The sequence below is a fragment of the Daphnia pulex genome, chromosome 9, assembly GCF_021134715.1.
Source record: "Daphnia pulex isolate KAP4 chromosome 9, ASM2113471v1".
Classification (NCBI taxonomy): domain Eukaryota; kingdom Metazoa; phylum Arthropoda; class Branchiopoda; order Diplostraca; family Daphniidae; genus Daphnia; species Daphnia pulex.
In genome coordinates this window covers 2074435-2088353 of record NC_060025.1, presented here as the reverse complement: position 1 = coordinate 2088353, position 13919 = coordinate 2074435, and the positions used below count along the sequence as shown (strand labels likewise).

At 40.7% G+C, this 13919-nt stretch overlaps 3 protein-coding genes across 4 annotated transcripts; 2 read left to right on the top strand and 1 right to left on the bottom strand.

Moving 5' to 3' along the window:
- Positions 1-116: 116 nt before the first annotated feature.
- LOC124201854 (endoplasmic reticulum protein SC65-like) lies at positions 117-2248 on the top strand. 2 transcript variants are annotated; one of them, XM_046598105.1, is made up of 6 exons: positions 144-680; positions 745-797; positions 862-1186; positions 1256-1381; positions 1441-1774; positions 1849-2248. In XM_046598105.1, the coding sequence occupies exons 1-5, from the start codon at positions 320-322 to the stop codon at positions 1764-1766; spliced, it is 1191 nt and encodes a 396-aa protein (XP_046454061.1). In that variant the 5' UTR covers positions 144-319; the 3' UTR covers positions 1767-1774; positions 1849-2248. The 2 variants fall into 2 exon arrangements, with proteins under 2 accessions (XP_046454060.1, XP_046454061.1); XM_046598104.1 differs by having other exon boundaries at positions 117-680; positions 1441-2248.
- Positions 2066-7428, bottom strand: LOC124201853 (neurogenic locus notch homolog protein 3-like). The gene is made up of 9 exons (XM_046598103.1): positions 7108-7428; positions 5266-5337; positions 4491-4808; positions 4025-4423; positions 3759-3953; positions 3416-3642; positions 3044-3293; positions 2823-2977; positions 2066-2760 (listed from the first exon to the last, which is right to left on the bottom strand). Exons 2-9 carry the CDS (start codon positions 5327-5329, stop codon positions 2569-2571), a joined length of 1800 nt encoding a protein of 599 aa, XP_046454059.1. The 5' UTR covers positions 5330-5337; positions 7108-7428; the 3' UTR covers positions 2066-2568.
- A 1683-nt stretch (positions 7429-9111) lies between these two features.
- On the top strand, positions 9112-10962 carry LOC124201855 (protein pelota-like). The gene is made up of 8 exons (XM_046598107.1): positions 9112-9259; positions 9323-9415; positions 9494-9644; positions 9714-9968; positions 10036-10258; positions 10327-10519; positions 10580-10686; positions 10758-10962. The coding sequence occupies exons 1-8, from the start codon at positions 9219-9221 to the stop codon at positions 10850-10852; spliced, it is 1158 nt and encodes a 385-aa protein (XP_046454063.1). The 5' UTR covers positions 9112-9218; the 3' UTR covers positions 10853-10962.
- The last annotated feature ends 2957 nt before the right edge of the window (positions 10963-13919 follow it).

Sequence of the window (13919 nt, the reverse complement as noted above, 5' to 3'; positions counted from 1 at the left end):
TCTCACGATTCACGGTTAAAAAACCACCAGCAATTGAAAAATATAATTCAAATTTGAAAGAATTCAAGATTAATTAATTTCATGATTGCGTTATTCATAATTGGCAATGTTGCTTTTAAGTCAAAACATTGAAACACGAGAATTTGTTTAAGGTTTTTAACAGATGTTTTCTCACGCATATATGTACCCCTCTTCTTTGCATAGGGCATCTTGACTGTTAACGTGGAGCAGTCACAAAGATAACCTCCCCTTGCTCCATAGCTCCATAGTCTGCCCATGTTATTTTATTTTGTCAAGCCTTATTATATATTGTAAGAATATGTTGTTTAAAGCTTGTTTTTTGTCCCTCTTGGTTTACTTTTGCTCTGCTACAAAAGCTGATCCTGCCAATTCGTACGATATTCTTTACAGCCAGGCAGTAGAAGCATATCTAAATGAGCAATGGGATGAGTGCGTCACGCGTATGAACGAAGCCATTGAAGATTATCATTTTTACAAAGATGCTGTGGTGGGCTGTCGATTGGAATGTCTCAAGGAATCTTTTGACAAACCGTTGGTGTCTCCACAGTTGGAAGATATGAAATTATGGGAAAAGATGATAAAGAAGACACTTTGCTTACTGAAATGCAAGAAAGATATTTTGAAGAACCGTGCAGAAATTGTTGACCGTAAAGTTGCAGGTTAGACAGTCTTATCTTCATCAAATATGTTTTCTGTTTTTAAAAATTTTTACATTTTAAACAGATGATTTTGACACTTTGAAACCTTATGACTATCTTCAGCTTTGCTACTTCAAGGTTAGTATCCTACATCACATTTTCTTTATTATTTACTTAAACTTTTGTGTTTGGATTATTTCAGACCAACGATAATATCAAGGCAGCTTCCTGTGCCTACACTTTCTTAACTATGAATTTAAACCATACTGTGATGAAAGAAAATCTTAGATTTTTCATCAATGAATTGAAAGTGGATCCCAACTATGTCATCAACCTTGAAGCTAAACCCTATGTTGAATTCTACATTCGTGGCAGTGAATCCTACAAAAAGAAGGACTATGACAGAACTACAACCAACATGGAGCTTTCCTTGGTAGAATACTTGCAAGCAGAAGAAGAATGCAGAGCTCATTGTGAGGGTCCCTTTGATCAAGGCTGGTTTCCTGATTTCATTTCCAGCATCTCAAGTATGTTTATACAACATCAAAGCAGGTTTCAGTGGTACCTATAAATATGGAGATTGATTATTTGTTTAGATCACTACACTTTCACATTGCGCTGTAAGCGAAAGTGTGCTAACAAACTGGGAAACTTGAATGGCGAGAAACATGACGATCTCCTTCCCAGTCACTACCATTACTTGCAGTTTGCCTATTTCAAAAGTAAGACGTTTCTCTTAATCAATCACAAATAAGAAATCAAAACATTCGTTTTCTTGCAGTGGGCAACATCGAAAAGGCTTGCCAGGCCGCTGCCTCCTATCTCCTATTTTTCCCTAATGACGAGACTATGAATGAAAACAAGATCTATTACATGACGCTGGGAAACGTGCACGAAGGCATGTTCGTTCCAAGAACCGAAGCGGTCAACTACTACGAGCGTGATCAAGGAGAGAAAGCCCTACTTCAGTTTATAGAGGACAATTTCCAGTTCGACGAGGGCGAAATTTTAGAAGCCACTGGTCCGGCAGTTATCCCTATCGGTACTGACTTGGCAGTCATTTCCACCGACAACATCGGCGACAATGAAATCCCCCATAGCACATGACTTTTCAGGTTTTTCATGACAGCTTCTTGTTAATTGTCTCCTAACATTTTATCTCAACGGCAATCTCTTTAATTAATTTTAGGTGTATTCACCTGTTAGCTACGTTTTCTCTTTTTTTATATGAAATCCAGTTGACCAATCACTTCCATTCATGTGGTGCCTTAAATTTGTTCAATTTTAAAATTCTTTCAGTGCCAAAGAATTCGTTCTTTAAATCTGCCTTATAATATGAATCAACATTTGATTGTGTTTGGAGTCTCTACTACGAATACAGCCACGGATATAATAAGTATACAACATCATCAAAAACAAATTTTATTTTAGAAAACGAATTTTCTTGTTGTATTTAAAAAGGCCAGAGTTAATCATTCAGGTATAATATTAAAGGTATAATATCATGCCATTCGCAGGAAATAAGCAGTTTTGAGACACGTTAAATTAGGTACAAAGCCGAATAAAAAAAACACAAGGAGTAAAAAAAACAACATCTGTCTTACGATTAGTTTCCGTTGTTTTTGTCCTAAAACAAAAGGCGTGTTGCCCCACCCTTCCCGGTCTGCCAAAAGGTAAAGAAAAATTGGACAAGTAATAAAGCGATTCTTTTTTTTTACAGCGTGAGAGATGAAAAACATCGTCTAGGCGTTTGCTGAGTTTGCTTTATTGTTTCACTTTTCATCTTCGTAAATTTTTTTTTTTTTATTCTGTTCTAGAGAACTCCGGATGTGTGGGGACAGAGAAAGAAGAAGGAAGATTTTTTTTTGTGTGTGTGTTTTTCTTTTCTAAAATTTGCAATAACTTTTGTTTAACCCCTGAAGGAAGCACGGCATTCAACCAGAGGATCACCGTCCTGGCCGACGGGACATGAGCATACGGCTCCGTGGTTTCGTGCGTCGCATCGTGCTCCGATTCCGCAAACGGAAGATCTGGATGAAGAAGTGCTGGTGCATGGATCAACGCATTGGTAACCGTAACAAGCTTGATTGCCAGAACAATCCTGGGCACATTTTAAAAATTAGTCCTAACATTCTCTTAAAATATTTTAGCGGATTTCCTTACGGCATGGTCGATACATTGGCCCTTTCGGCAACCGACGAGGGGATCTCCCAGATATCCGGTGCGGCAGAAGCAAACTGGCCTGTCGTTTCCTTGACGGTCCGTGCCTGGTTTGCAGTCGGCATCGGTGCCGCAAGGATTCGGGTTACAAAGATCGCCTAGAAATATCGGGTGGGTATTTTTTAGCAAAAGATCCTTGGGAGATTTGATTACGTTGTTCTTACTCTTGTCGAAGGGTCGGCAGCGGTCGAATGGATGTCCAGTGTGGCCCTTGGGGCAAGAGCAAATGGCCTTGTGGCTCTCGACACGGCACTCGGCGCCAATGCCGCAAGCGCCTGTGCAAGGGTCGACACACTTGAGGTTGAAGCAAGCTTGGGTGGCTCGGCACTCCTCGTGTTGCGTGCACTCGGGGTAGCATCGGGTGAACGGATCGCCCAAGAAGTTGGCCGGGCAAGAGCAGATTGCGCGATGGTTCTGGAAGAAATTTCAACACAAATCGAAAAATCATATCATTTGCATAATCATGAGCGCGAGGAATTTGGTGATTGATGCGAGAGAGAAACTTAAAATGTTAAATTTCTTTTTGATTTTCTTACCCGGACGTTGCAGTCGGCGTAAGTTCCGCAGGTGCCGCAAGGATCTTGACAACGGAAGTTCATGCAGGCTCGGTTAGCGTCGCATTCAAAGTCGGTTTCACATTCACGACGACATCCCTGGATAGGATTGCCCATGAATCCATCCTGACAAGAGCAGACAGCCCGGTTGTTCTCCACACGACATTTGGTGTTGGTTCCGCACGGCGAAGGGGTACAATAATCGCTGCCTGTTTGGTTTAACGATTATTTATTTATTATTTATTTGTTTCGTTTAACGACAATTCCAAATTTTCTTTTTTAAATTTCAAAAGAAAAAGGTAACGTCATGGAAAGTTATTCATACTCTGGCGGCCAGCGACATTGGAGCTGGATGATGGAGTGCAGGAGACGAATGGATCACCGGTGAATCCCTTGGGGCACTGGCAAACGGTGACGTGATTGCGAACGGTACATTCGGAGTCGACACCGCAAGAGGTCGAGCATGGATTGATGCAACGGAAATTGTGGCAGACCTTATCGCTGGGGCATTCGGTGTTTTCTGTTTTGACCGGCCAAATTTCATCATGATGCTGTAATTGTTGGATGCAATCGAAGAGGAATGCAACTTACCGACACACTCGGAGCGACGACATCCAGTGTACGGATCACCTTCGTAACCAGAACGGCAAGCGCAAGCAGCCCGGAAGCTTCTGGTCAAGCAGTTGGCGTTGGATCCGCATTTGAAGTTTGAGCAAGGATCGTCACCGAAAGATGAGGAACCGCCGCTGTTGAACGAAGATCCGGCGGAGCTAAAGGAAGAGCCCACTGCAGGGGCGCTGCTAAAGGATCCGCTGCTAAAGGATGAGCCGCTGTTGAAAGAAGACGGGCTGTTGAAAGAAGATGGGCTGTTGAAGGAGGAAGAAGAGCCACCGAAATCGCTGGATCCAGTGACAATCGTCTGGCGATTACCACCGAAAGGATTGTTGAAACTGCTGTGACTGCTGCTGGATCCGGTCAAAATTCGTTGATCTGTTCACATGAAATTTCCCAGTTAATTTTTCTTTTTTTCTTTTAGTATTTGAAACCTTCGTTTTACCGGTTTGTCCAGCAGAGCAGCGAGTGAATGGATCGCCAGAATATCCAGACGGGCAACGGCAAATGGCACGTCGGTTTCTTGGCTCGCAGAGGGCGTTCACTCCGCAAATTCCTTCTTCGCAAATGTTGACACAACGTCCGTTGGCGCAGTTTTGCGAGTTTGAACAATCATCGTCATCATCGCACTGATGCCCGCAGCCGGTAATCGTGTCCGGCTTGGGGAAATAACCCGACTTGCAGCGGCAGACGGCCACACCGAGCGGGCTAACCATACAATCTGTATTGGGGCCGCAAGGATAAGGACTGCACGGGTCGTTACCTTCAGAAGCAATTAGAAGAAATGGAACAGAATGTCAAATTTTTACCCAAACACAATAAGACATTGGTGCCACAGGGTCACGTCCAGGTTTATATTCAAAATCCATAAGAAAAAACAGGTCGCTTCATTTATGAAAATGATTGATGAGTGGATAACCGGTAATTTTCCAAGGATGGAAAATTGTTGTACTAACTGGGGTGACGTTAAGCGAATCAAGTTCACCTACTTACTGGGGATATATTTCCTCATTCCCATTTTCTTTGCAGAGAAACAAGGAAAACGGGCCAATTTACAGCCTTCAGGTGGCATTAAGGTTTGCAAACTGACAGGTTTATTCCATTAAAAGTTTCCAAATATTTTCTTTTCTTTGGTTATTTCCCGACAGATTATTATGATTCACATACTGACTTCATAATCCACTGACCCAGAAAATGTTAATGTTTGAATTTCATTTTACCTGAAAAGCCTCCCATGGCGGCCGCCTGGGCAATCAGCAGAGACAAGGCCAGCATCCCGACCATTTTAAGATCTGGTAAAAACAAGACACCCAAATAAGAAAAAGTCAAAATTTTTAAAATTTTATCAGTCGTCAAGTGTCCATTCTAGTATGTGAGTAGGATAGAAAAGCCTAGTTTTTAATCTATTTTTATGCCTTTTGTTGATAGGAAGGTAAAAACCCAAGAGACATTGAACCAGTTGAGAAACCAGTTGAAAACTATCCCTTTCATGGGTCGTCAAATGTAATTTTTATTTTATTCCTTTCCTTTACGTTTAACGTGTCTGCCTGTCGAGGTCGACTGAGGGAGGGATAACATTCATCTTGCCAATTCACGCAATTCCATAATCGGCTTGCAAGAGTTCTTTATTTTGTTGGTTTGCCGGCTGGTCACGCAACCTTGACAACGACCGGCTTCCTCCCGAATAAAACAAAACAACACAGTCCCGGATTATTTTTCTTTTACTTGGGCATTGCACACACAGGCGAGTGTCGCCATGTAAGGGCATTGGCAGCGCCAAATTAACTTTGGTTGAAAAGAGAGAGAGAGAGAAAAAACCCCACCAACTACAAATTCGCGCATCCAAACGAAATGACATCTTTATTTGTTTGTTACATCCCGAGGTGGGGGCAGAAACGGACGTGATTCAATTCTGTCGTGTCGATTTGATTATGGGCGGGTCTCGCCATCGAGTGACCTTCTTCTTCTCCTATACTCTTCTCAGGTGGGTAGTGCTGAGCTGGTGATTTCAGAAACTTACCATCTAAGGAAGAAGCTTAAAAAAGCCAGCAGAGAGAGCAAGAGTGGAGAGAGATAGTTGCTGCGTGCTGCTGACCCACACCCTTCTAGCCTCGACAGAAAGCCAACACAACAATCGAATAATAAGAGAGAAGGAGAGAAAAAAAACAAATACAAGAGCCCATCCTATTTGATCCGACCGAAGTTTCACGAACAACACGCCACACGGTATCGTTTTTTTTTTCGTTTGTGTTCTCTAACCAGTATCTTTTTTCCACTTTGGATCGCTACCAAACTTTCGAATTTTAGCAAATCCCTTTTTATTTTATTATTTCTTTTTTTTTTTGCTGTGTCATAACCCTTTTTTAAAAAAAGAACAACATCAAAAGTTGTTCTCTTTTGGGTTTGGTTGAGATGTTCCCGAACGACATTTTCGTTCACTCAAGGTCGATGCTGATTCTTTGTGTTTCTAACAAGCGCATTTATTAGTTAAGGGATCAAGAAACTCTTCTTCTTCTTTTTTTCTTTTGACTTTATTTGATGGAGGAAGAAAACTGGAAAGAAGAAGAATCTGTGACTAGAGATCTTAAACGAAAAAAAAAAGACCAGCGTTCAAACCGCCCCAGACAACCTTGAAGGCAACGGCCATCCGAATGGAACCATCTGCCGACGTAAGATTCTTCCCCCCTTTTATCTTAACGTTCCCATCAGTTCAACTGTTAATTTTCTTGGCTGGCCGAGGGAATTGACTTATGCTATATATATATAATCGGATTTTTATGGGTTCTTTCAGCTGAGGGCCAAATGGGTTGCGCTGTTACAAGAGGAGGAGAAAAAATAAATAAGGATAGCAGATGAAAGTGAAATTTGAATTATGGATGAGCTAACAGATGGCCCGCAGGTTACGTCACATATTTCTTATTCATCTAAAACTTTCTTAAATCCTTTCTAATCTAATTCGTGTGTTTTTTTCTTCGTGTGTGCAAAGTTGGTCTTTATTTACACGGAAATCCCATTTTAGATAATCAATTACTAAATGAATTACTCGAGGTAAAAACACTTACCTGTTGTTGTTTTGTAAGAAGAATAGGAAACGTTTTTCCTCTGCTGCTGTGGTCCGTTGGAGATCGTCGCTGTGAGCGGTGAAAATAGGAATCGTACACCTGTGCGTGCGGACGTTCAGTCAGAAACAAACTGAAGGTGGACTGGCGCCCAGCGTCTCTTTTTATCTCCTTCAAGGATCACGTGTTGGAGGGTTAGGAGCTCTGTTGGCTGGTTGGTTAGAGAGTCTCCGTCACTTTTTTTTCTTTCTTTTCGGGAGAAACAGGAGAGGGAAAGAAGAAAAACGAAAAATCAAGTTTGTGACGTCAGTCTATATTGTCCTCCTCCCGGCCGGAGGAGGAGAGCACCTCCCTCTTATGTTTTAGCTGCTGCTGGATGGTAGATGTTACACACGTGTGTCTTGGCCGTTTCTCAGGTTTAGTGGACGCAGAGAGGAAGCGACCTTGATTGTTGCTTGCACACACAACACATTGCATGTGCGTATTCATTAGCTTCAACCGGGTTTTTTCTTTCTTTCTTTCGTTCTTTAGCGGAAATATGGACGATTTCATCAAAAAGGATTTCTGCAATGGGCGTTTTTGCCCACCTGAATGTGTTAACATTTGCCAAGATGACGTGATGGTGCCTTCAGGAAGTTGGTGAAAAATAACAAGGTGACCAACAAACTGGACCCGAAATACCTCTTTGTGATATCGACGGTAGATTTGTTAAGCGTATTTGCTGCTTATCACGCTAGATAATGTCGATTTAACGACGAGTTGATGGATGAAAAAGAAAACCTTGCATATGCCAAAACGGGACAAGATTTCTGCTGCTGCAGTTCTTTTTTTTCTTCTCTTTGAAAAGTGAAATTACGGACACGTCATGGAATATCAAGCGACGCCCATAAACGCAGCAGCAGCACTTCATGTCCGCCTCGCTATGCAAGGTGAAAGGAAAACCTGGATTTATACACTCAACGCATTTATTGGCAGTTTTGTGTTTTGCCAAAAGAAAGAAAAAAAAAGGTGAATTACACGCGGGATAAAAAACTAATAGCGCAGACCATGCTGTGGAACTAGACAGCGCAGACTCAATATGTGTGTAAAATGCGTCACCGCATTTTCTTTTGGACGGGAAATCGTTCCATCAGCAAATAAGGTACTGTGAGCGTGGGGGGTTTTATTCCAACGAAAAAGTCGAACGTAACACGTCATCGTGCAGTTGCTGCGGGAATGAATTTACGCAATCGCGGAAGGTTCTAACTGGTCGACAGTACGACGACGAACAAAGGTCGTTTTGGTTGTTTTGATTTCTCGCCCATTCGACCTGAAAGATAAGGGAAACGGGGTAGAATATGTGGGCGACACTTTGTTTGGCCAAGAAAAGCAACGTTATTAGCCAATTAATAGCCGACAGCTTTCAAATCATGATGTCACTGATTTTTTCTTTGTTGCATGTTGGGTTAGTTTAGTTTGAAGTGTAACAAGCAATTGAACTTGGATTGGGGTTATAAAAATTGGAGTCACAACAACTTTTGTGAACAACAAACAAGGCGTGTCGCTTTCAATCGATTTACGTGCAAAAATAAATCGAAAGACGCCCATGCCTGCAACTGAAATTTTCCCTGAAAAATGTCTGCATTTCATTAAGGCCGGCGCTGCTGATAAAACCGTCGCAGCCTTGCTGCAAAGCGGCCATTTCGAAATGAAACAAAATTCTTGTTTCGTGAGTGTTGTTCGGCCTTGGGCTACTAAGATTAAAGACAAGGATGACACTCTTTGAGCGATCAAGCCAATTCTTTATTCATTTTTCTTTCATTCGCTTGATGTCTACCGTCATCGGTAGACCAGACAAATAGGGAAATAGTAGATAAATTGTGAGTCGCTTGTTTTTATGCAAAATGGCATGGCCACTCGTTCCGCAAAGAAAGCGCTAAAAGCAAACGTAATGAAAACATCATTTGAATTTTGAAATTTTATCAAACTTTCGCCATCTGACGTCTTTCTTTTCTACTATTTGACCGGTTCGCCTACCAAGTGTAGATGGCGTTCTTTCGTTCGTGTTCCACAAACATGATTGTTGACTTTCTACTTCAATCTTCCTCAATTACTTTAAATCTAACTAATTTAAGATGAAACTCGTCAGCAGATATATTGACAGAGACGGCACAGGGTCAGTGTACCTTCGAAAATCCGAAATCAATTGTGATAGTTGGTAATATTAGTTATGTTCTAGACGGGTCGCTCTCATCCCCGAGAATCCCGAAGATATGTGGCATGCTTACAACCTTATTTCTCATGGAGACACCATCAGAGCCTCAACAATTCGGTATCTTCCTTTAAAAACAAATACAAACAAACGTGTCTCGATGTTGATCACAAAAATTTTTGTTTTGATAAAACTTAGGAAAGTCCAAACTGAATCGGCAACTGGCTCATCTTCCAGCAGCCGAGTAAGGACAATGCTCACTATAGAAGTTGAAACCATAGATTTTGATACTCAGGCCTGTGTATTAAGGTTAAAAGGAAGAAATATAGAAGAAAATCAATATGTCAAGGTATCATGGAATGACTTCATATTTTAGTGTCCATCTACCAATTAATTCATACATACAATTGACTTTCAGATGGGAGCGTACCACACAGTTGATATTGAGCCAAACAGAAAATTTTCGCTAACCAAAGCTTGCTGGGATGTTGTGGCCCTTGAACGCATTGATATGGCTTGTGACCCGAGTCAGAATGCAGATGTTGCTGCAGTTATTATGCATGAAGGTTTGGCAAATGTCTGTCTGGTCACAGGAGCAATGACCCTTGTCAGAGCTAAAATTGATGTTACCATTCCTCGTAAGAGAAAAGGAAGCACATCACAACATGAAAAGGTTTATTAAAGGCCTGATTTCATTATTTACAAAATTTTCAGCATTGACATTTGAATTTATGACGCAGGGTTTACAAAAGTTTTACGACACCGTCTTACAAGCCATTCTTCGGCACGTCAATTTTGAAGTCACCCGATGCATTTTGCTCGCCTCTCCCGGTTTTGTGAAGGATCATTTCTTTGAATACATGATGCAATGGGCTTCGAAAAATGATAATCGAATGCTGATCGATAACAAATCAAAATTTCTTCTTATTCACGCCTCGTCAGGATTTAAACATTCATTAAAAGGCAAGTGCAAGGTCGGGAACATGAATTATTTAACTTTTTTTTCTCAGCTAACATTCCACGTTTTGTAGAAGTTTTAGCCGATCCCGCTGTCACATCGCGAATGGCCGATACTAAAGCCATGGCCGAAGTGAAAGCACTAGAAAATTTTTATTCAATTCTACAAACAGAGCCAAGTCGTGCCTTCTACGGCCTGAAACACGTTCTAAAAGCCAATGAAGGTCAAGCTATTGATACTCTTTTGGTTTCCGATAATCTTTTCAGGTATACATTGAAGTATAAACTACTTTCAAATGCAAATTATTAATCAGCTTGTTCTATCAGGTCTCAAAGTGTTGAGGAACGTAAAAAGTACGTTAAGCTCGTTGAAAGTGTGCGAGACAATGGAGGTATTGCCCGCATTTTCTCCTCACTTCACGTTTCGGGGGAACGTAAGTGCTTTCCTTTAATGACTGAATCATACGAAAACGGAAACTTGACTACAATATCTCTTTTGAAACAGAACTTATGCAGTTAACTGGTGTGGCCGCAGTGCTTAGGTTTCCTATGCCAGAGTTGGAAGATGAACCGTTGGACAGTGATGAAGACTCAGAATAATAAAGCTAACAATCGAGAGATTCCTTGCCTTTTTTAAGTCCAGTCCAAATATTTCCCCACTGCACTTATGTTAGAGGTGTAAATAAAATAAGGAAGTCACTGCTGTTAAATAATATTTTGCCAAAACTATGTTTTAGACTTTTAGTCATAGGATATATTCACACCAATTATTATTAATTTCTTCCTTAAAAATTTTTTTTTTATTTTACTTGTGTTTAAACAGATTATCGACCACTTTGTTTTTTAGGTATGAGACCTTCCCCGTGTTGTATGTAAATGTTTCTTCTTGGAATCGGCAAAGCCTAGAAGTGGATACACGTTAAACATTCGAATTGCAGGGCGTGACTATGTTTGGCGTGAGTCTGAAACAAGGATATCTGTGTGTTTTCAGTTATAATTGGAATCTCGGTCAGTAAGTTTATTGCTCTCTGATTCAAGAGACCATTCCATTTATGTGATCTAACCTGTAAATTGAGCTGTGCAGTGTGCACGTATACCTCAAGATGACTCACGACATCAACAATTCGGCAATTTCATTAGATCACCTTGCAACCTTTCACTTTTTTTGTCCCAATTGCAGGAGTAGAACTAAAAGTTAATAGGGTTGCCATTGAGTGATTTATGGCATGAACAATTGTACTCAACAACTGGGGATCATCAAGCGACTTTCCAGCGCGGATCGAGGTGTCGAGTTTAGGTTGAGTTAGGTTGTCGAAGTTATCGAGTTCTTTATTCACGAGCCAAAAAGCTGTAGATTGATTTTACAACTTTTTTCCTTAATTAGTTTTTGCCGGGTCTGTAGACTTCATGGTCTACACGAAGTGTATAGACGGGTTGCGGATGCTGAGTTGCATGTCATCTGGAGGATTCATCCCTATCTTGGCCTCTCGAGGCGAAGAGAGGAGAAAGAGAGGCGACAGACTCAGCATCCGCAACTCGTCTATTACGGCCATTTATTGAACGTCATATGCTATTGTGATTTTTTAAATGAAACAAAAATCACAGGCAACCCTTCGAATATACCTTGCTAAGCTGGCAAGTGGCAATTTCTTTTTTTTACCCATAAAAGAAAATGATGGACAAAACGGTCACTTTGATTGTAGTTAGATGTCGCTAGCATCGCATTGTTGTCTTCACACATTTGGAAAGTTCTTGTGTTTTCTTCATGTTCTTCGTAATTTTCTTTGTGTGTGTAATAAATTCAACGCCATTTAAAATGTAAGTCTTTACTGATTCTAGTGCCTGCATTGTTTATCATTATACTTCTATATTGTTTCTACTTAAAATTCTAGATTATATGTATCATGTTGCTTTTAAAACAAGTTAGATACTCATCTGTTTATCCCTTAAGCCCCTACCTTCTTCTTGATTCCCTGTTAATTGTAGTGTTTGGCTTTGGCCATGTTAGTTGAAACCATAGACAACGAAGTGATCGTCCTACTCGTCCTATTGTTGTCAGGCTTGTTTTATGTATTTATTTAAATTTTAATGTGTTTATTAATTTCCTAAAAAGCAAGTTGTAAATTTCAGCGATTGAAGACCAGAGAGTAGATCCCTTTGTTTAATTTTGGTGTCATTTATTTACGTAAAATCTTAAGATGTGGTTTTTATATGTGATTGCATTTTCATCATTTACCCCATTTTTTTTGTAATTGGGTAAGCTTGTTTACCCTTTGAGAGTCCGTGAAATCTCTTACATAGCTTAACAAATTTAAGTAACTGCTTAATTCTACTTTACTCCGTTCATATGGCTCGTAGGCCTAGTGAACAGAAAGTTACCGACAACGAAAGTCCAGCCATCAACTGCATTCTTCCGACTCGCAATAATGAGTAAATTGTTAGATTTTTTTACATGGAGTTTCGTATCAATTCAATTAGTTTTTCTCTATGTGCACTCTTCCGTTACTTTATAATGTCTTAAGTTAAATTTAGATATATTTTCAACATGTTCCAACTGATGCAGTGTTTATTAATTATTTTTCAATTACCAGTGTAGAGTTCAACCTGCAGACCAGTTTGCATGTCCTTCATTTTCGAAGGTTACGTAGATCATTACGTAAAACTGTCAATGCGGTGGTGTAGAGGGTGGGTGAGAACTGGACGCGTTGCATCATTTTCAAGCAGGTACAATAGCCGCAAGGCTCAGCCATTTGGTATTCATTTTGATTTTGGTTATTGTAGACCCATCCCCAGCAACGTCAACTTAAAGAAGGAAAGGCCAGTTTGCATTTTCTTCACGCTCGAAGGTCACGGAGATCATAACGTAAAACGTGTCATGCGACGGGGTAGAGGTTGGGTGAGAAAGGGACATGTTGCTTCATTATATGCTTCATAACCATTTGGTATTCATTTTGATATTGGTTTTTGTAGACCCATCCCCTGCAAAAGGAAAGGCCAGTTGGACGTTCGAAGGTCACGGAGATCATTACGTAAAACGTGCTATGCAGTGGTGTAGAGGTTGGGTGAGAACGACACGTGTTCATAACCATTTGGTATTCATTTTGATATTGGTTGTTGTAGATGTAGACCCATCCCCCAGCAACGTCAAAATGCAGAAGGAAAGGCCAGTTTGCATGTCTTTCATAATCGAAGGTCACGGAGAGTATTATTTAAAACGCGTCATGCAGTGGTGTAGAGGTTGGGTGAGAACGGGATGTGTTACATAACCATTTGGTATTCATTTTGATATTGGCTGTTGTAGACCCATCCCCAGAAACTTCATCCTGCAAAAGGAAAGGGCAGTCCGCCTTTCCTTCACATTCGAAGGTCACGGAAATCATTACATAAAACGTATCATACCAGTGGTGTAGAGGTTGGGTGAGAACGGGACGTGTTTCATCATTTTTAAGCAGCTGCAATAGCCGCAAGGCTTATGAGGTGAGGGTGATCAAAAAATCGTATAAAACGAGAGAGAAAAGGCGCAGGTAAATCAGTTGAGGGAGCATCTCCGACACGGCAACAACTGCAGAGCTCTGTCTGTCAGTTCGCATCTATGGGTAAATATTCTGTCTTTTACAAAGAGTGTGGTCTATCAATCCTTCTTTTGTTTATGTGTGCTTGTTATAAT